The 21,122-nt window shown below is 56.3% G+C and overlaps 1 protein-coding gene and 1 long non-coding RNA gene across 3 annotated transcripts in view; one reads left to right on the top strand and one right to left on the bottom strand.

Moving 5' to 3' along the window:
• The first annotated feature begins 6,275 nt into the window (after positions 1 to 6,275).
• Positions 6,276 to 21,122, top strand: part of INPPL1 (inositol polyphosphate phosphatase like 1) — an 83,733-nt gene continuing 68,886 nt past the window's right edge. The window contains exons 1-2 of one of the 2 annotated variants that reach the window (XM_065581839.1): positions 12,653 to 12,801; positions 13,232 to 13,768. In XM_065581839.1, coding sequence (XP_065437911.1) covers positions 13,590 to 13,768 — 179 coding nt within the window. In that variant the 5' untranslated portion in view covers positions 12,653 to 12,801; positions 13,232 to 13,589. Of the gene's footprint in view, positions 6,329 to 12,652; positions 12,802 to 13,231; positions 13,769 to 21,122 lie in introns of those variants that run through there. The other variant, XM_065581840.1, reaches the window with a different exon arrangement.
• LOC135980970 (uncharacterized) lies at positions 11,244 to 14,375 on the bottom strand. The gene is made up of 2 exons (XR_010597935.1): positions 14,090 to 14,375; positions 11,244 to 12,049 (listed from the first exon to the last, which is right to left on the bottom strand). It is a non-coding gene; the product is annotated as an uncharacterized LOC135980970 (long non-coding RNA).

The raw sequence follows: 21,122 nt of genomic DNA, 5'->3' as shown, positions 1-21,122 counted from the left end.
CCATGCTAGCCACACGACTGGTATGAACTACTTACCTCCAGCTTTCCCTGGGCCTGAAGGATGCTCTCAGGGCTTGTCTTCACCTGCAGCAGCACAGCCCTCCAGTACAGCTGTGGGGCTTTAGGGAAGCTGCTACCCCACAGCTGGGAGAGCTTCTCCCCTCTGTTTCATTTACACTCTCCCTGGGGGAGGGGGATATGTTGACCTTGCACTGTTTATGATGAGGGCTATGGTGGGCATGACTCCAGCACTCAGGTGGGGTGGGAGCGGTGTAGTTACTGCTATGGGGCAGTAGAGAGGACCTGGCACCAGTAAGCTGTGGTCTCAGCTGAACTAGCAATGATGAGCAGGGGCTGGCTACCAAGAACCTGGTTTCCCGCGGCTGGAATGAGTGATGCTGGGTTAGCGCTGGCTGAGGGCACTGGGGAGGGAAGGGACATAACTGAGTTGGGGGGGGGGGGAGCTGCTGGCAGGGAGGAGCACAAAGCCCTGGGGAGACTCCTGGGAGCTGGCGTGTGGAAGGGCGCACGGGCACCAGGCCCAGCAATGCTACTGTCTGCAGCTGTCCAAGTGCTGGGTGGGTCCCCTGTGGCCAGTCCCAAGGCTCTGATACTGGACACAACCTTGCAGGCCCTGGTGCTGCCAAGCCCCCTGGCTCCCAGTGTTGCTCTGGGTTCTGGCTACTCAGGTGGGGGCTGCAGGGTCCCTGTCTAATGCCCCTTCTTGGGCAGCTGGCCTATGAGGTCCCATTCCCTAGGCCCTGCTCTGTCCTTAGTGCCCTTTCTTCCAGCTCTGCCTGTGTGCCAGTTACAACAAGCAGCCCGTGGGCTCTGCAAAGGGCCTTTGCTCTCAGGCCTTGTCCCCACAGCTGTCCAGGAGCAGCCCTGCCCACTAGCTCCTGGGGTAGACAAGGCCTGAGAAAGTCAGAGAGTTACAGATCTCTGAGAAAACAGCCAGTGGAATGCAGGTATGTAGCGCTGGCATCCTCTCCTCCCCCCACCACTCTTCCCCCTGCCGGTTTGGGTCTCAGCTCTGCCTGTAGTCAAGCTCAAAGGAGACTCCTGTGTGTTCCTACTGCTGGATAAAGTCTGCCTGGAATTAAGGGGTCAGTGTTTAAGGGTGAGAGTAATTAACAATTAGAAACACTTTCTTAGGTGCATGGTGGAGTCTCCATCCCTAGTGCTGTTTTAAATCCTGCTGGGCTGGTTTCCCAGGCGCTCCGGTCTCGCTCAGACAGGAGTTACTCCGGGATGCGCCCTGGCCGGCATGAGCCGGGGAGTCAGACGAGCTGGTCACAGTGGGCCTCTATTGATCCACTAGTGAGGCCGAGGTTGGCTCCTGCCCCTTCTGCTCAGCACAAGTCACATGCCAGGCTCTCCCTGTATGTTCCACTGCCCTCACCCCACCCCTCTGGGCCTGGCATCCTGCCCCCAGCCCGGCTGCCCTCATTCACCCCAGGGGCCTTGGCATATTGTTCAAAGCATCCTCCCTGCCCTGGGCAACTTTCACAGGGACTCATCTCCAGTTACTGGAGCTGACTGGCTTCCCCAGCGAGCAGGGCCAGGTGGGGATGGGTGTGGGGCGGGCATCCCTTGCTCCAGCTCTCTTCATTCCAAGGCTCCTTTCCTGCCTCGTCCCCATTGCCGGCCCGGCCCTGGCTGTGCTGGGTAAATGGAGCAGGTCTCACCATACAGCCGGGGTCCCTGACCCGTCCCCACCCTGCAGGAGAGCGCAGCCTCAGCCCGCCGACCCTGAGCAGACCCTCAGGTGCTGCCCAGCCTCCCCTGTGAGACCAAGAGGTGGCGCTGTGTCCATGTGCATCCATCAGCCATGAACCCAGAGCATCCCACAGGCAGTAGCCGCGGTGAGTCATGCAAGAGGCTTGTGGGCTGGGCCAGTCATCCCAGAGGAATGGGGCCCTCAGTGGCACGGGGGTGAGCGTGCCCTGGATCCTGGGCTGTGCCCTTCTCAGGCTCCCTAGGCCATGCAGCAGGAGGAGCTTGGATCAGGCCCGAGAGGATGTGCCCAGCGAGAAGGGCCGAGGAACAGCCTGCGCTGTCCATGCAGTGGGGCCTGCAGGCTGCGTCTCTGAGCGATGCTGCCTTCGGCTCCCCAGCTTTGCTCGCTCAGCTAATTCTCTAGCCGGCTGCGGGAGGGTGAGCGGATGCCCCGGACACCAGAAGGAGGGGATGGGTCAGAGGTGCCCTGTGCAGCGGGGAGCAAAGATCCATCCACTCCGCGGAGCCGGCTGCATCAGTGAGCCTCTGCTGCTAACCTGGGTCATGCCGCCCCATCAGCACAGAACGACATCTGCAGTGAGCAGCAGTGGGTGTCACCGGCCACACCCCCTGCAGACAGCCAAGGTCCCTGTTGTAAGTGGCCAGGGCTGTAGCCAGTCCGTGGCCCAAGCAATGGGGCCTCTGCCCCGTCCTGGAGAGACCATTCCACAGCGGCACCCAACTGCCTGTCAGGAAGGTTCCCCGGCTCGTCCAAGCCCCTGTTCCACATCTTCACTCCATCCTCATCACCCCCCTGCTGTGCCTCCCTAACTAATTCTTCCTCTTCCTGGGTATGTCCCATGGGCTGGGTTCTCCTGTCCCTTTGCCCAGCCGTTATTAACCATTTTTAATTGTGGACCCCTGCAAAATTTCATATGGGGGTGTGGATCCCTTTGAAAATCTTAGCCATAGTCTGCAGGCCCCAGGGGTCCCCGGCGGGCCACCGAGTGAAACCACTGCCTTTGCCGTGTCACAGCCAAGCTCGGCATCTGTGGCTGGTTTCACCATCATCGTGGCAAACCCCGAAGGTGCGGGGGCTCCTTGCAGAGCGATCCTGGAGCAATCTCTGGCTGGGTCTGAAAGCTGATCGGGCTGGCTGGGCAGTTTATGTCCATCACTGGCAATCTGGTCGTTCCACCAAAGCATTTGGTGACCACATGCGCGCGCCAGCCACCTAGTGGCCTTGGCAAACACACCTCGGGATCCGCTGGTCTTCCAGCCTCACGGTGTCCATCTCACGAGAGCTGCCGAACTCCCCCCAGCGCTGACAGAGGTGGTTGCGGAGTTTGCTTCGAATCGCCTCATTTCTGATCTTGTCCTGTGACCTGACGTGGGGCAGCTGACGAAGACGGCGAGATCCAGAACGTCAGGCCAGGGCTCTTCAGCCTTCCTCGGTGCCCGTGGGTCACTGGTTAGCGCTTCTGAGCTCCCCTCAGTCACGCTCCCCAGCCCCCCGTTTCTGTGTGTTGCTCCTCTCTGAGCTGACGGTGCTTCTCCAGGCTGCCCCAGGAGCGTCACTAACGCCAGGACACGAGCTTTTATGGCAAGCCGGCTTCGTCGAACAGCCCGACGTTGTTGTTTGACGCAATCACAAATCGGGGTGAGGAAGGGAACTGTGGTCATGTGACAGACGTAGGGTGTGTCTGCAGTACGGGGCGTAGCGAGATCACCGTATCTGTGCCGGGAGAACCCCGTACCAGAGCCGCAGCCCACCCCCACAGACGGGTTTTCCCAGCACTGTAGGAACCTCGACGGAGCGTTCCTCTGTTCCCCCAGCTGTGGCTAGCCCGGGAGTGAGGTCGGCAGAGCTCCAGCGGCCAGGGGGGTGGTTTTTTCACACCGCCAACCAACCTACTGCTGTCGGCCTAATTGCAGAGTAGAGACCAGGCCTTAGACTGCTGGGGGGCGTTTGACTTAACACCACAGGAGAGGCTGGTTCTTGACACGGAGCTGTAGAAAAGCAATGCAGCACCCCCGGGCAGGGCAAGCAATGGAGCCTGTAGGGCTCCCACCCCTTCGCAGCTATTGTAATGCTAGTTGTGTTCCTGCAGCGGCTCCAAACCCCAGCCGCGGACCAGGCCCCCAGTCTGCCAGGCGCTGTACAGACACAGAACAAAAAGGGGGTCTCTGGCCAAAAAGGTGACAGTCTAAGGATAAGACAAGAAGTGCCCCAGAGAGATCGACAGGGAGCGCAAGGGAACAATGTGACACCACCGCACGGTGCAGTGATTGTGACGTTCCCTGGTGTTATCCGGACTGGTGATCTGCTAGGTCACTCCAATCCTTGACTCTGGGAGCCAGCATTACCCTGCTCTGCTGTGAGAACCCCCACTCCCGGGCTGTTCACACACAGCCTCCGGCATGTAAGCTGCTCCTTGGATTGCGCAACCGAATGATACTAGCCAATATCTCCGGTCCCAGACACAACCGGTCCCAGACACAACCGTAGGAACCTCCTGTGACGGAGCAGGGAGCAGGGCAGATTTGACCTGGGAATGTTGCAGGGGGGTTGCAGTGGGGATGGGGGACTTCCCTTGAAGGAAGTTACCTGAGCTGTAACCTGAGCCAGGAGGGGGTGGGGAGAATTAACACCTTCTGCCCGGGAGACTGAACAAAGGAGAGGAGGAGCTGGGGGGAGGGGGAAGAGAGGAGCTGCGGGAGGAGTTTTGGTTTGGTTTCAGTTTTGGGCTGGGTGGTGCAACGCAGGGAACCCCAAGCTGGGGTCTAAGCTCCCTGAACCTCCCAGAGGGACCTAATTGAGGGGGTCTGGTCGTACCTACACGCTCTGCTTGAGACAGTGTTCCTGTCCTTAAATAAACCTTCTGCTTTACTGGCTGGTTGAGAGTCACAGTGAATCTCAGGAAGAGGGGTGCAGGGCCCTGACTCCCCCACACTCCGCGACACCTCCGTCTTGCAGTGTCCAGTTATGCCCGCTGGACGCTGCAAGCTTCTATGAGTCCATCAATTTAACAAAGAAATTGATATATATCAGACTTGTTATCCCAAGGGGAGTCTCTGACAAGCTTCAAACCAAACGCACTGCTTCAGGTAGAATAAACAAACAGATTCATTAACTGTAAAGATGAATTTTAAGTGATTATAAGTCAAAGCACAACAAGTCAGATTTGGTCAAATGAAATAAAAGCAAAACACATTCTAAGCTGATCTTAACACTTTCAATGCCCTTACACACTTAGAAGCTTCTCACCCCAGGCTGGCTGGTTGCTCTTCAGCCAGGCTCTCCCCTTTGATCAGCGCTTCAGTCGCTTGGTGGTGGTGTCTGTAGATGGAGGTGGAAGAGAGAGGAAGAGCATGGCAAACGTCTCTCCCTTTTATCATGTCCTTTCCTCCCCCTTGGCTTTGCCTCTCTCCGCCCCCTTCAGAGTCATGTGAGCATTACTGAGTCTCTCCAGGCAAGGTTGAGCAATTCCCCTGGTGTGGCCTCATGCAGGTGAGTCATTGCGGTGTAGCTCCATTGCTGGACAATGGCTGTTGATGGGTTGTTTGATACCCCACCTGGGCATTGGTTACTTTCCTTGCTGTTGCCTCTGGGGAACTAATATCCAGCTGATTCCCCAACTTACAGCATGTTTTAGTGACAACCATTTGACACAATTCTCATAACTTCATATGCATTAGTGATACACATATATGGATAGAGAAATGACTTTCAGCAGATCATAACCTTTTCCCTGATACCTTACAAGGCATGTGTGATAAATGATGGAGGGAGGAGTAGCTCCCTGGGCACCCAGCCAGCCAGTAGCTGTAAAATCCCTCTTGGTGGCTGTTCTCTGCTTGCTTTACCTGTAAAGGGTTAACAAGTCCCCCAGGTGACGAAAAGGAGTGGGCAAAGAGCCAAAGGGAAGGTAGAACTTTTTAAAATTGGGAAAGAAACTTTCCCTTTGTCGGTGGTTCTCCAGAGAAGGCGACAGGGAGCAGCAATGCTGTGTAAGGCTTGAACCAGGTATGAAAATTCATCTTCCATACCTAGAAGGACTCACTGGGACAAGGAATGTTTAAATAGATGCAATCAGGTTTATTTCTTTAATTTGGCTTGTGGATCTCCTCTGTGCTAACCCCCAGGTGCTTTTGTTTGCTAGTAACCTTTAAGCTGCACCCCAAGAAAGCTATTCTTGGTGTGATGGAGCAGGGGAGTTACACTGGGGATTGGGGACTGCCCTTGCAGGGAGATACCTGAGCTGTAACCTGAGCCAGGAGGGGGGTTGGGAGAAATGACACCTTCTGCCCAGGAGACTGAACAAGGGAGAGGAGGGCAGAGGGGAGGGGGGAGAAGGCTGCTGGAGGGTTTTGGTTTTAGTTTCCTGTTTGGGCTGGGTGGTGTAACGCAGGGAACTCCAAGCTGGGGTCTAAGCTCCCTGAATCCCCCAGGACTTGATTGAGGGGTCCTGGTTGTACCTACAAGCTCTGCTGTAGACTGCGTTCCTATTGTCCAATAAACCTTCCGTTTTACAGGCTGGCTGAGAGTCACGGTGAATCTCAGGAAGAGGGATGCTGGGCTCTGACTCCCCCACACTCCGTGACACTTGGTACTTAATTTTTGGAATTGCTCTTTTAAAATCCAGCAAAAGCCTAAGTTCCAGATGTTTTTTCTTCCTTTTTGTTCTTAATAAAATTTACCTTTTTAAGAACAGGATTGGATTTTTGGTGTCCTAAGAGGTTCGTGCATATGTTGTTTCATTAGCTGGTGGTGACAGCTAATTTCCTTTGTTTTCGTTCTCAGCTCTCCCCGGAAGGGGGGAGTGGGGTGAAAGGGCTTGAGGGTATCCCATAGGGAGGAATTCCCAAGTGCGCCTTCCTGGGTCCAAGGGTGTTTTTTGAATTTGGGTGGTGGCAGCGTTTACCAAGCCAAGGTCAGAGAAAAGCTGTAACCTTGGGAGTGTAATACCAGCCTGGAGTGGCCAGTATTACTTTTTAAAATCCTTGCGGGCCCCCACCTTCTGCACTCGGAGTGACAGAGTGGGGATTCAGTCTTGACAGCATGCAGTAAGATCATGATGATATGAAAATGAAGACTAAGGGGGTTACAGAACGTTCCCCCAAGGTATAGAATGTCCCAGTGATTCTGAAATCAAAGTCTTCACGGAAACATTTTTCCTTCTTCTGAGCTTGCTGGTGTGTAGGGTCACTCTGGACATGTACACACTAGTTTATTATTGTAGGGTCTTGTGGAAGTTTGGAGGCTTCACTCAGTGGTTTGTTATGGTAGGGTTGGTCGGGGCCTGTGCACACTAGTTTGTTTTTGTATGGCCAGCCAGGGGCTGCATAGAACCATAGAATTGTAGGACCTGAGGGGATCTCAAGAAGTCATTTGGTCCAGTCCCCTGTACTCATGGCAGGGGACTGGTTTGTTATTATAGAGTCACAGTAGGGCTGGGCACACTGGTTGTTACTGTACAGTCAGTCTGGTCCTGTGCACACTAGTTTATTATTGTAGGGTCTTGTGGAAGTTTGGGGGCTTCACTCAGTGGTTTGTTATGGTAGGGTTGGTCGGGGCCTGTGCACACTAGTTTGTTTTTGTAGGGTTGCTCTTGATCAGCACTGGGCTGCACATATTGGTGTGTTATTGTAGGGTCACTCTGGGACAAGTATTGTGGGGTTTCCTGGAATGAGCACTGGGCTGTGGTGACACAGCGGCTCCTTGTTCTTTGCAAACAACTCCCACCTCAGACCTGACAAACTGAGTGCACCAAACACCCGTCTTGCAGGGTACGTGCCCAGAAAGAGTAACATGTAAGGTATCTAGAGAAAACTCCTGACTTATCAAGACTCATGATCAATGCGAGATGTATGTCCGGGTAATATTGAAGGAAGAATGTGTTGATACTGACAGTGCACTGTATGGATGTGGAGTAGAAGTTCATCACCAGGGGATAGTGTGTTTCTGTGATGGCCCATTCCAGCTGCAGGGAGTCAATACGGGGATGTAATGCCAGGGCTCTGTTGTCCAGCCTTGCTCCATCCCAAGATTATCAATGGAAACCCTCAAAGAAACCGGCAAACCTTTGGCACCACTTGGAGGTGAAAATGGGACATCACAAGAGACAGGGGATCTTCCTGCCTAGGAACAGAGACCAAAGGCTGTTCCACTAGAACACGGCGGGTGGTCCCGATCCTTTCATGAAGGATGGAGACCTCTTGAGGGGCGGGGGTGTTCTCATGAAAAATTGGATCCTGGCTCCTGTGAAGCCAGCCGGCTCCGCAACAGACTGAACCGTGAGGGGGAAACTTACTGTATTAACTAGGCAGGGGAACTAGCGATAAGTATAGGCCCAGGGTCGTGTTTCAGGATTTTGTTTTGTCTGGGAACCATTTGTTTCCAGGGCTCTCGTTTGTTTCCAGTAGAATCTCTATATTTGCTTAAACAAACCTTCCTTTGTTTGCTGACAGGTGCTGTGTGGTTTACAGGAGCGGTGATTAACTGGGGGGTGCACTGCTCCTTGGGGGGCAGGAGAGGCGGGATTTCTGTGAGGAGCGAGTGCCAGGGGCTGGCTATCACAGGGGAACGATCCAAAGGGACTCGGGGCCTGGGGTGCACCCAGTGTTAACCTGCAAGGCGAAGCCAGGGCTGGCCTAGCCCAGAGGAGAGCGCTTGAGTGGCTGACAGGCCGGTGGTGTTCGGGAGCTGACACCCGGCCACCATGGGCAAGCGCCCTCTCACTAGGGGCAAGGGGTAGCCAAGTGACCCTCAGTTCTGGGTGCCCCAAGAACCGTCCCGACTCTATGCACCAGTTTGTTATTGTAGGGTCGCTCTGGGGAGGCCCACGCTGGTTTGTTATTGGAGCGTCCATTCCTCCTTTTGCCTCCTGGGAGCGCCTCTCTCTGGCAAGCTCTCACACGTGTTTCCCAAGCCATGGTTGACGCCCCTGCCCCGCTTGGCCCCAGGGAGGCGGAAAGCCCGGAGGAAGTCGCAGTGACCCCACTTCCTTTTCCCGCGAGGAGATCGGCAGTGCTGCAGCTGCCTAGCTCGGTCTTAGGCTGGAGCTGGCGTCTAAAATCTTCTGTGCAGCTCCCCCGGCCGAGCGGGGATTCGCTCGAGTGCTCCCTGCAGCTGCGGCTTGTGAAATTCTGCCTTCCTCTTTCTCCCAGGCCTTCATTTACATGCTGCAAGGCTGGGCACAGGCTGCTGTCCCCGGGGACGTGGCTAGAGGACATGAAGAGATACAAGTCAGGGCCCTTAGGCGGCCTCAGATCCCTTTGCCACCCAGCTCCCCACGGACACTGTCTCTAGTAGGCCAGGGTGGTGCCCTGCACGGCCGGGCAGGAGACCTGCACTCAGCCCTCGGTCAGCGCCCGGCAGAGGCTGGGGCAGCGCACCCTGCGCTTCAAGCCATGCGTGGGCGTGCATTGCTGGTGTGGGCGGGCCGGCCCGCTGCACTGCTAGGGTGGGGCTGTCCGGCACTCAGAGACGTGACTGCAGCACGTGGAGACTCCCCCCAGCCAGCTTTGATCTAGCTAGCTCCCAGCACAGCAGTAACGCTGGCAGTGACGCTGCCGTAGCCTGAGCTAGCCCTGCCCGCCCAGAGCCTGGGTACCTGCTTGAGTGGCCTGGGCACAGGCTAAGCTAGATCCACGCTAGCTCGGGTATGTGTACACGCAGTCACACCTCCTGACGGCAGCGTAGACGTACCCCTAGTGTGGACGCGGCTTATACTGGCAAAGCTAATGAGGATAGAGATTAGTCCAGCCCTCCCCAACCCCCCCATACAAAACAATCTACAGAGGCAAAAGTGCAGCTTTGCCAGTATAACTGTGTCTACACTAGGGATCAGGTCAGGGATCAGACCCCTGCCCCACACAGGGAGGGATAGCTCAGTGGTTTGAGCATTGGCCTGCTAAACCCAGGGTTGTGAGTTCAATCCTTGAGGGGGCCACTTAGGGATCTGGGGCAAAATCAGTACTTGGTCCTGCTAGTGAAGTCAGGGGGCTGGACTCAATGACTTTTCAAGGTCCCTTCCAGTTCTACGAGATGGGATATCTCCATTAATTAATAATAATTATTAATTACACAGCTACATGTACAGTGTAGACCTGGCCTCATTCACTGCTACTGCAGGGGAAGGGCCAGGGGCTAGCCTCCCGGACCGGGCAGGAGGGTCCAACGGGCCGGATGTGGCCCACGGGCTGTAGTTTGCCCACCTCTGCTCTAACCATTTTTTCCAAGAAAAATAACTGTTTTCTCCACATGGAAACTTCGCCATGAAATGTTTGGTTTTGACAAAAAAAAAATGGTGGGGATTGTTTTTTGTTGGGAAAAAAAAACTTTTTTTTTTTGGTTGGTCGTTTTTTGGTAAAACTGAAAGATTTCAGACACTGGAGCAAAAATGTTTAGTAAACCCACAAATGTTTGCCCAACTAGCCATTTTTTTTTTAAATTATTTTCATTTGCTGGTTTTTGGGCTTTTCAACAAAATCCTGAGGAATTTGGAAAGAAGAATTTCAGGGAGCACAATTTCTAAATTTTCATCAACATTTTTCATGGGAGGAAATAACCCATTTCCTGCCAAGTTCTCTTGTACAGTGACGAGCGCGGTGTCAGCACTAAACAAATATGAAGTAAGATTATTTATTTAGCAGCATCTTGTGCCTCTAACCAAGATCAGGGCCCCATTGTGCTAGTGGTGTACTCTACAAACATGTAGTACAAGATAGTTCCTATTATGAAGAGTTTGCAATCTAACTAGACAAGCCAAAACTATTATCTTCCTTTTATAGAGGAGAAATGAAAGGACAGAGCTTAAGTGATTTACCCAAGGTCCTGCAAGCAGTGGCTGGTGGGTGATAAGTAGGGATCCTAGAAATCTGTTTGCTACGGAAAACCCCAGAGTTTGAGTTTTTACAGAGAATTTTTAGTTTTTCCATGTTGTGAAAAGATAAAAACATATGGAGTAGAACCCCATTTATCCAAGCCTCCAGTATCCGGCTCTCTGTATTAACAGAACCACCAGCTGTAACGGTCCAAGCCCCAGGTACCTGGGGGCTGATCGCCCCAGCCCTGGCACTGTCAGACCTGGGTGGCTGGTGGTTCTGTTAATACAGAGAGCTGGATAATGGGGGCTCAGATAAATGGGATTCTACTAAATTCAGCGTTTCGTTTTAATCATGGAAAAACGCAGATTTTTATGGTTTTTTTTTTAAATCACAGAATGTTTTTTATCACGGAAAACCAGGATCCCTGGTGATAAGCTGCAGCTGCAATCCGCCCCAGAGGTGGCAGCTGCATAGAGAACCCTTTAAATGGGATCCCTCCTGATGGAAGGTGACCAGTGCTACAATGGAGATAAGGCGGGGGAGGTAATATCTGTTATTGGACCAACTTCTGTTGGTGAGAGAGACCAGCTTTGGGGCTTACACAGAGCTCCTAGATCTGTGCTAAAACATAAAGTACCAGGGGGTAGCTGTGTTAATCTGTATCCACAAAAACAACAAGAAGAAGAACAGGAGTACTTGTGGCACCTTAGAGACACAAATTTATTAGAGCATAAGCTTTCGTGGACTACAGCCCACTTCTTCGGATGCATATAGAATGGAACATATATTGAGGAGATATATATACACACATACAGAGAGCATTAACAGGTGGGAGTTGTCTTACCAACTCTGAGAGGCCAATTAATTAAGAGAAAAAAAATTTTTTTTGAAGTGATAATCAAGCTAGCCCAGTACAGACAGTTTGATAAGAAGTGTGAGAATACTTACAAGGGGAGATAGATTCAATGTTTGTAATGGCTCAGCCATTCCCAGTCCTTATTCAAACCGGAGTTGATTGTGTCTAGTTTGCATATCAATTCCAGCTCAGCAGTCTCTCCTTGGAGTCTGTTTTTGAAGTTTTTCTGTTGTAATATAGCCACCCGCAGGTCTGTCACTGAATGACCAGACAGGTTAAAGTGTTCTCCCACTGGTTTTTGAGTATTTTGATTCCTGATGTCAGATTTGTGTCCATTAATTCTTTTGCGTAGAGACTGTCCGGTTTGGCCAATGTACATGGCAGAGGGGCATTGCTGGCACATGATGGCATATATCACATTGGTAGATGTGCAGGTGAACGAGCCCCTGATGGTATGGCTGATGTGATTAGGTCCTATGATGATGTCACTTGAATAGATATGTGGACAGAGTTGGCATCGGGGTTTGTTACAAGGATAGGTTCCTGGGTTAGTGGTTTTGTTCAGTGATGTGTGGTTGCTGGTGAGTATTTGCTTTAGGTTGGGGGGTTGTCTGTAAGCGAGGACAGGTCTGTCTCCCAAGATCTGTGAGAGTAAAACAACAAGGAGTCCGGTGGCACCTTAAAGACTAACAGATTTATTTGGATATAAACTTTTGTGGGTAAATAACCCGCTTCGTCAGATGCATGGAGTGAAAATTACAGATATAGAAACCAGACATAAATATACTGACACATGAAGAGAAGGGCGTTACCTCACAAGTGGAGAACCAGTGTTGACAAGGCCAATTTAGTCAGGGTGGATGTGGTCCACTCCCAATAATTGATGAAGAGGTGTCAATACCAAGAGAGGGAAAATCGGTTTTGTAGTGAGCCGGCCACTCCCAGTCCCTATTCATGCGCAAATGTAATGGTGTTAAGTTTGCAAATAAATGGTGGCTCTGCAGTTTCTCTTTGAAGCCTGTTTATATATGTACGCCTGTATCTGTCATTTTTCACTCCATGCATCTGAAGAAGTGGGATTTTTACCCACGAAAGCTTATGCCCAATAGAACTGGTTATGATCCCTTAAGCCATTTGTATACCCCCCCCCCCAGTAAAAGAACCGACGACCCAGGCACTGTCCCTTTAAGAGCAGCCACCAGTTGTCATGCAAGGCTGCATGAGGAAGTTTATTCATTACTTATTATGCCACTAGCTACATTTTTCGGCCTGGGTGGTTCTGTTTGCCCTCTCCCTCCGCAGGCATGCTCCGAAGGGCGGAGAGGGACTGCATTTCGCAGGAAGAGAGCGCGCGGCTCTGAGCCAGCCCCTGCCTGCAGGAGCTGCACGGGGAAGGTGAGCCGCGCCGGCAGAGCTGGGACTTGCCATGGCCCAGCCTGCAAAGGGGGAAGAGAGCTGCCGGACCGACGCTTAGCAGCAAGGGGGCGTGAACGGCGAGGGAGGTCCCAGGCGCCAGCAAAACTTTGCAGCCGGGCTCCCCGGCGCGGAGGAGAAGCAAACCCCGGGCTGCTCCCTCCCTTCTCCTTTTTTGGGAAGGGAGAAAAAACCGCGCGGCTGTTTGCTCAGGAGCAACTCCCCCCCCGCGGCTTCTGCCCGCAGCCCTGAATGTCCCATTGTCCCGGGAGCCTGGCCCCCCCTCGGTGATGTTGGAAAACCCTCGCCCTTTGCTCCGCAGAGTCGCTGGCGCGCTGGTGCAGGGGGCTTCCTGGAGGAAGAGGGAGCCCGTGCGCAGCCCCTCGCAACTTCTCCTCCTTTTGTTCTGCAGGAGGAAACTTTCTCCCCCGCGCGGGGCGGCGGCAGAGAAGACGCGGGCAAAGGAGGCGGCGGGGCGAGCCCCCTCGGCCTGGGCTCCCCGCAGCCGGACCCCAGCTGCGGCCCGGGGGCCCCGGACAACGCCCGCGATGCGCCCGGCCGCGGCCCCGCTGCGCGCCTGGAAGGCAGCGGCTGCTCCCTGCCCGGGGGGATGTTAGCCCCGAGCCCCATTGCCCCGGGAGCTCCGACTCGGGGGCGCTTTGGGGGGCGCTGGAGCGAGCTGGACTTTGCATCGTCGGGTTTGTTTTTTGCATCCTTTGGAAAGCTGAGCTCGGGGCCCCCCCTGGGCTGAGCCGGCCCCGGGGAGGGGCATGGCGTGCGGCGGGGGGAGCGGCGCCAGCCCGGGGGCCGCCAGCCCGGCACCGCTCTGGTACCACCGGGACCTGAGCCGAGCGGCGGCGGAGGAGCTGCTGGCCAGAGCCGGGCGAGACGGCAGCTTCTTGGTGCGGGACAGCGAGAGCGTCTCGGGCGCCTACGCCCTCTGCGTGCTGTGAGTCCTCCGCCCGGGCGCCACGGGGATGGGCGCGGGGGGGGGGATCAGCCACAAAACCCCCCTGGCCTGTGCCGGAGACAAGCCGGGTGCAATGGGCCGGGGCGAGGGGGGCCTGTCCCTGCCCCGGGCTGTACGTGCAGCGTAAGGACCGGCGGCGGGCCCTGACTTCCCTCTCCGGCCCGGCCGAGCCCAGGGCGCTGGGGTTCCGCAGGCCGCGGCTTGTCCCGATCAGAGAGCGGGGGAGGCAGGATGCAGATCTGGAGTAAACCCCCTCGCCCCCCAGGGAGGTTCCTGTCCCTTCCGGCGCACAGAGCTCACCCGGTCTCCTGGCTTGGGGGCGAGGAGCGGGGCGGGCGGTTAGATCTTCTGCAGCGTGCTCTGCCAATGGCCCTGTGCTCCGCCCCCGTCATGGATCAGAGCCCCCGTGTGCTAGGCGCTGTACAGAGCAGACAGCCCCAGAGAGCTGAGAAAGTTCGAGGCCATAAGTGTGTATTTGTGTGTGTGTCAAGTATCGGGGTAGCCGTGTTAGTCTGTATCTACAAAAACAACAAGGAGTCTGGTGGCACCTTAAAGACTGACAGATTTATTTGGGCATAAGCTTTCGTGGGTAAAAACCTCACTTCTTCAGATACATAGAGTACATAAATCTGTTAGTCTTTAAAGTGCCACCAGACTCCTTGTTATGTGTGGGTGGGTGGGTGGGTGTGTGTATATATATATATACCCCTGTGTGGAGCTATTTGTATAATGGACACCAGCATCCAAGCATGGCTGTTGGACCCCACAACTACACATCGGGCAGTCCAGTTGCACATCTCTCTTGGGCAGTGGGAGTTGGTATAATTGTGACTAGTGCCTAGAGCCAGCCCCAATCAAGGCACTGGGTGCTGCCCGAGACAGGCCCTGCCTCAAAGGATTTACTAGGGACAACGGGGGGCAGAAAGACGGGGTGGGGGCAACTGAGGCACGGAGCAGCTGTGTGATTCACCCCAGGTCAGGCCGGGAGGCTGCGCGCACCTGGGATTTGAATCCAGCTCTCCCGAGTCCCTGAAGGTTTTGCTTGGCGGGTTCTCTGGCTCCAGTGATAGGCTGGTCAGAAAACCCAAAAATAAGGTGAAATAAACCCGGGCTGGGCGTTGGGGGACTTTGGGGGGGGGTCTACGCCTGACTCTGCTACTGATTTGCTGTGGCTGTTAGGCACGTCTCTTAACCTTTGTGTGTCTCAGGCCAGGTCTATGCTTAAAAATTAGATAACCTAACTGTGGTGCTGTGCAATGGAGTTAGGTCAACCTAAGCCCCTGTGTAGACGCGGCTAGGACGAGGGAAGAATTCTTCCACTGAGCTACTTACCACCTCCCGGCGGGGTGGAGTTGCTACATGGATGGAAAAACCCGTCTGTTGATGTAGGAAGCGTTTGTGCTCCAGTGTCAGAGCTGGACCACTGTGGTGTAAAGTGAGGGGGTGATCCTGCTTCCCAGCGGTGCAGGGGTGGGTTGCTGGGTAAAGTGCTAGCTACAGGTCCTTCCTTGACTGGCCTTGCAGGTAGGACGCAACGTGTCTGCAGCGGAAAGAGATGAGAAGGCAGGTTCCTTCTTTGCTCGTGCTGTGAGTCCGACAGCACATGAGTCTGGTCCCCAGCAGGGTCAGCCATTCCCTGTCCCCCCCACACGGCATGTGGGCCTGTCCCACAGCAGGATGGGGGAGAAGCTGGGATTGAAACCCCCCAGACATGGGCAGGGGGCTCTGGGGCGGGGGCTTGGATGCTCCAGTGATGGGCGTGACTGGAAGAGGCAGCTTAGGTGGGCCGGGACGTGAGATGACCTTTGATTTTGAAATTGACTCGATTCTGTGGCGATGGTGTCCTGGGCCAGGAAAGTGGCCTTCTTGTAACCCCATGGGGTGGCCAGGCGGGGGCACCAATTTGCCATCCTGCTGCATTCTCCGCTTGGAAAGGCTCCCCGGCATGGCACTGGAGGGCCATTCAGGAGCCCGCTGCAGCCTCCATACCCCACAAGGCATCAGTGCCCCCCCCTTTTCCCTCCTGCCCCCAGCAGGCCCAAATCGCAGACTCTCCTAGCTATGGCTTTGTCCTTGTATAGTAACCGCCGGGCCTGATTTGCCCCCCAGAGGTGCTGAGTCCCTGCGACTCCCATTGACTATTATAATAGGTGCTTAGCACCTCCCAAAGTCTGCTCTGTGGTGCCTTACAAGCCAGGGCAGCTAGCCCCTAATGGGTCCAGAGCTTCCTGGCATAGGGCTCTGCTCCAGGGGGACTGGTATATTTCCTGTGGCAAACCGTGTTAGCTCCTGCTTTTGGGGAGCGTGACGGGGAGGCATTTTCCCATTGTTAACCCCCCCAGCCAGCCCCTTTCCCATTGCTGGACACGCGACTTAACTCGCAGAAGCCGGGGCTTGAGGCTCGACTGGAGCCCGTGTAGGGTCAGCGCCAATGCCAGGCACCTTCCAGTGCTGGAGCAGCCGGGTTCCGGGCTGCGACGTTCAGATCGGAGCTGAGGCCGAGTGTACATGAGTGTTGTAGGTCCAGCCCTTTACTCTCTAACAAATCTCTGGCCAACTGGGACCGTCCCTTGCACAGAATTTCACAAGCGCCTGGCTGCAACTCAGATCCATCTGCTTCCAAAGCGCAGAGTCCTGCCACTTTTGCTAAAGGAGAATTGGGTAATAGCAGTATTGGGCCTACGACACACAGTGGAGGAGTTTGAATTCCATCCAATAGAGGGCAGTGTTCCCTGTCCACACTTGACAGCTCATTACAGTAGCAACAGGGGCCAGCCACAAAACTCAGAGCAGCATCCGGACTTCCTCAGACTTGTTTGAATCCCGGCCGATTGCTGCCTCATGCTGCAGTGGCACGACTATTCCCCGTCCTTTCACCGTGCAGGTCTCAATGCTGGGCTCAGTGCAACGTCTGCTGGGGGTGGTTTGTCCTGTTTCACTCTAGAAAGGTCCCGTTGTGCCCTGACGTTCCTTCCCCTGCAAATCTGCAAATTCGCTGAAGCGACGGCCCGGCTCCTTGTATCGGTGCCTGGGAAATGGTGCATGGTCGTGACATGAACCGTGCCGGGGGGCTAGAACTTGGTGCTACCCAACGTACTAGATCAGCCAGCTACAGGAGGGCAGTGTCCCACAGCCAAGAGGCCTGAGCTGCTCCGTGACCTTGAGCAAGTCGCTTCCTGTCTCTGCACCTAGTGGGTGGTAGGTGGTGTTAAGAACCTGCCTGCGCTGGGTGTTTGTAGCAGGCCAGTCTTGGGCAGCGGGCACTGGTAACCCATTGTTAGAGCCAGAAGTACCAGCGCTCGTTAACCGTTGCTGCAATCCAGTCGGCCCACGCTGGGGGCTGTCAGTCCGTCCCCTTGTGGTGTGTGTCCTGAGTGGGCGGGGGGTGGGAGGGCCGACCAGACTGGCTGGGGTGCGGTGTTGAGCCGAGAGACGCAAGGGGGTCTCGTCTTCTGGCGGTTCCGTGCAGGCTGCGCTATCCCATGGAGACCCTGGGGGCTGGTGCCAGGTGATCGATCGTGTGCCCGTGCAGGTTAACGGAGCTGCACAAGACGCTGGCACATCTCGCTGCCCCCTGGCACCAGGGTGGCTTTTCAGAGGCCTCCTACCCAAGCAGTGACCAGCCTTTCCAAACTCGCTGGCACACTGAATGGCATTGGCCGAGGCAGAGGCAATGAGACATCCAATGGGGAGATGCCCAGTGAGGCTGTTGCCAGGTTCCCTACGGATGCCCACGTCTAGGCTGAACGGCAGGCAGTGAGCTGGTGCTCTGGGAGGTGCGTGTGTCGCCTACGGTTGGGTGCGGGGCACAGGGCACAGCAGCACCACTGTTCGCTGGCCTGGTGGGCTGCTCTGGAAATAGCATCCCTTGCCATCAGCCCCTTGTGCTGGTAACCTGGCGTGGGGGTGGGCCGGCCCTGCAGTGGGGAGCAGCCGGCCTGGAGTTAGTGTCCGTATCCCCAGTATCCCCATGGCCGTGGTGCTCTGACTCCCGCCCTGCCGAGGGTGGGGGAGGAGAAGGTGGGGGCCGGGAATTAACCTCCTCCTGCCCAGTTTGTTCGTTGGGATTAAGGGCTGGAGCTGAACTCTGGTGAGGAGAACCTGGCAATTCAGGGCTTTCCCGGCTTGCATCTGTGCCCCCTCTCTGCCCCTCCGCAGCGACTGTCTCTGCCGATCCCTTCTCTGATACGGCTCTGCCAAGGGGAGGGTCATGTTGCAACATCCCGGCAGGGCTGTAGGCAACATGGTAACTGTGTCATAGGCTCTCTACTGCTGCTGGCTAATGGGGATTCTCCTTTAGCTCAAGTGGCAGGGCCTGGGCTTCTTGGAGCGGACGGATGCTGGGGGGGGGTGGGTCTGTCTGTGCTGGGGCCAGGTGGTGACCACCGGGAAGCCTCAGGTGGCTGGGGGTATTCTGCCAACACATTGCGATGTGTGGCTGTGGGACTGGGGTCCTCTTGAAGTCTAGGGATCTCTGGGCGCTTTGCCTGTCAGCCATTCGGCCCCTGATTCCTAACTCAACAGGTGGCCCGTGATGTCTGGACTCTGGGAGAGGGGTGCAGCCAGAGCTTCTGCAAAACCCGCCTGGGAGCCGTCTGGGCTCAGGCTGGCACCCCCGAGCAATGACTCTGTCCTCCCTCCATGAGCCAAGCAGCAAGTGTCTCTGCTTTGTGCTTTGATTGCAAAATCCATCTGCCCCAAGCCGAGCCAGTCATCTGCCTGCGACCGCCCTCGTCGCAAAGGTCTGGGGATCCGTACCGATCCCTTCCAATCAGAGAGCGGAAACGATCCTCCCGTCCGGCCCCTCGGCGCCCGAGCAGGGCTGTGCTGGCTTTAAAGGTGCTGGTTCTGCTGGGGACCTGGGCTGGGCGGGGTTGTGTGGGCAGGGCCGAGGTCCGCTCACGCGGTAGCGCCGGAGGAAATGACCTGGCGATTTTCTGTCGCCTCGTGGGTCAGTTCCGTGATTCTCTCAATCTTGTTTAGTCAGCGTTGCTCGGGGAGGGGGCGTTTCCGAGGCGCTGTGCAGAGCCGGGCGCCAGTGAGGACCCTCTGCGTTGGGGGACGCGCGGAGATTTGGGTGGCAGTGGGGATGCCGTGCGGCATAGGCAACGGCGCGGCTAGAACGCTGCCTGCGCCGTAGGAAAATCTCCGTTAGTAGCACAGCGCCCGTGGTGGGCACTCGAGTGACTCTGCATCTGCCCTGGGGCAAGCGGAGAAATCGCCCGCCCACGAGCCAGTCAGTGGAAGTGTTACAGTACCGCCGGGACCGAGAGCAGGGCCCCATGAGTTCTGGTGGGGAAGGGGGTCCTGGAACAGAAAATATTTGAGAACTAGCGCGCTGGAGGGAGCTCAGGCGAGCTTGTGCCTTGCCGAAAGCCACAGGGCAAAGCTGGGTCGGGAGCCCAGCGCTGCGGGATTCAGCGTTTAGCAGCCAATGTTTGTGAATCCCACCCCTCCTGCCCCCCAGTCCTGTGCTCTAACCACTAGTCCGTGCTGCCGCTCAGCCCACAGCGCCGGGGCTGGGCTGGGTGCTCTGGGCACCCTGACTCTGTGAGCTCCCCCTGGCCTTGGAAAAGCAATTTCCTCTCTTTGCAAACACGCTTCAGCTCCAGCTGCTGCCCTGGGAACGGTGCCGAGTCTGCCCGCTCCCTCCCCTCATGCATGGTGCCTTTGTGCTGTGGTGAGAACTCTCTGTTCCTTCGCACCGCACGGAGAAGGGCCAGCTTTAATTACGCAGGGCTCTCCCCCTCCCCCCGCTTCCCCACGGAGAGCCCCCCCCGGGCTTTCCACCCCCTCTTCGGGCTCATTACCACCGGGCTACTGCCTCAGTGGCAGCTCTGTGTCTCCTTGGGGCCTAAGGAGAGCCCCGGAGATTGCGCTGCAGGGGCTGGACTGGACCTTCTCCCTTGCTGGGGCAGGGGGCACGCGAGTTTCCATTGCTCTGTCACTGCTTGGCCGAGACCCATCCCCTCCCCAGCCGCGCAATGTGGTGGGGGCACTTGTCCGCTGGGCCTCAAACTGGCTTCAGCTAGGCCGCCGGACAGTCCGGGCCTGGTGGTGTCTGTAAACGACTGCAGCCCTGGGCTAGATTCAAACCGGCGGCTCAGAAGGGACGGAGGCTGGATCCCTTCACTAGCTGCCTCTGCCTTGCCCGCTCCCACGTCTCCCTCCAGGCAAATGGCCGGCAGAGACCCGGGCAAGCTGCCCTGCTCTGACCCAACTGCTGGCTGGGCTTCTCCGGGCCTGGGTCTACTGCCCGCCCCTGGATCCCGGCACCTCTGTGTGGGCTTCCCACCGAGGGAGAGGGCACGGAGGCCGCCTGGCGCTGCATGTGCGAGAGACGCGGAGGGGAAAATAAACTACTGCTGGGACCTAAAAATAACCCTGGCGCAGAAATCGGACAGGGAGTGTTCCTGGGTTACAGGAAGGCAAGCGGGTTCCTTAACCCTTCGCAGGGCTCCACCTGCACAGATGCCCCAGTGGCCCCCGGGGAGATCTTTAAACGTGGCCGTCTCCCCCCTGCCACGCCTCGCCCCCCCCCCCGTCCCGGGAGGAGCCGGCGCCCCCGTGGGTCGGTGTGGAAATCCAGCCTGATGGCTCTGGTTCGGGAGGTTCCCTTTCGGAAAGGCTGACTAATGATTAATGGACGCGAGCGGCGGGTGGTTACCGCGGGAGGGTTTCAGGAACTGATTAATCTGCGAACGGCTCGTTAACCCTTTATCCAGGGAGCCGTGATGGAAAGCGTGAGGGAGAAATCAGCGGCGAGCTCTGAAGGCTCCGGGTTTTGGCTTATCCGAGCCGGTCGAGGCTGCAGTGCTGGCTTGGCCCTGAAGGAAGGACAGCCTAGGGGGTTCTGGTGCCAGGTTGGGAGGCCGCCGGGCAGCTCTCGGCTCTGCCCCGGACTCCGTGTGACCATGGGCAAGTCACTTCATGTCCCAATGTGTCTGTGTCCCAGCTACCCAGTGGGAGTAATACCGGTATTGTTCTTTAGCTGCAGCCTGGTGCACCCGGGTGCCCCATGCACAGAGCAGGGCCCTGTTGCGCTGGGCGCTGTACAAACCCAGGCGCTCCCTGCCCCAAAGAGCTGGGAGGCCCAGCCCTGGAGGAGCGATAGCAGACCACTCAGCTGTTAGGGCAATAGTCTTATCAGAGCCTTCAATCTACCTACCTCTGTGGGGGGAGGGGTGCTCTAGCTTGCTGATTCGTGACCTCTTCCCTGCGAGGCTGTTCCCCCAGCAATGGAAAAGCCTGCGGGAGCCTCATCTGCCCCCTTCCCTCCCCACCACCTTCTCCCCAGGCAAAGCCCCTGGCCGGCCTTCCCCCCTCGCCATTA

This window comes from Chrysemys picta, chromosome 1 (assembly GCF_011386835.1).
Source record: "Chrysemys picta bellii isolate R12L10 chromosome 1, ASM1138683v2, whole genome shotgun sequence".
Lineage (NCBI taxonomy): Eukaryota > Metazoa > Chordata > Testudines > Emydidae > Chrysemys > Chrysemys picta.
This window is presented reverse-complemented; position numbering and strand designations above follow the sequence as displayed.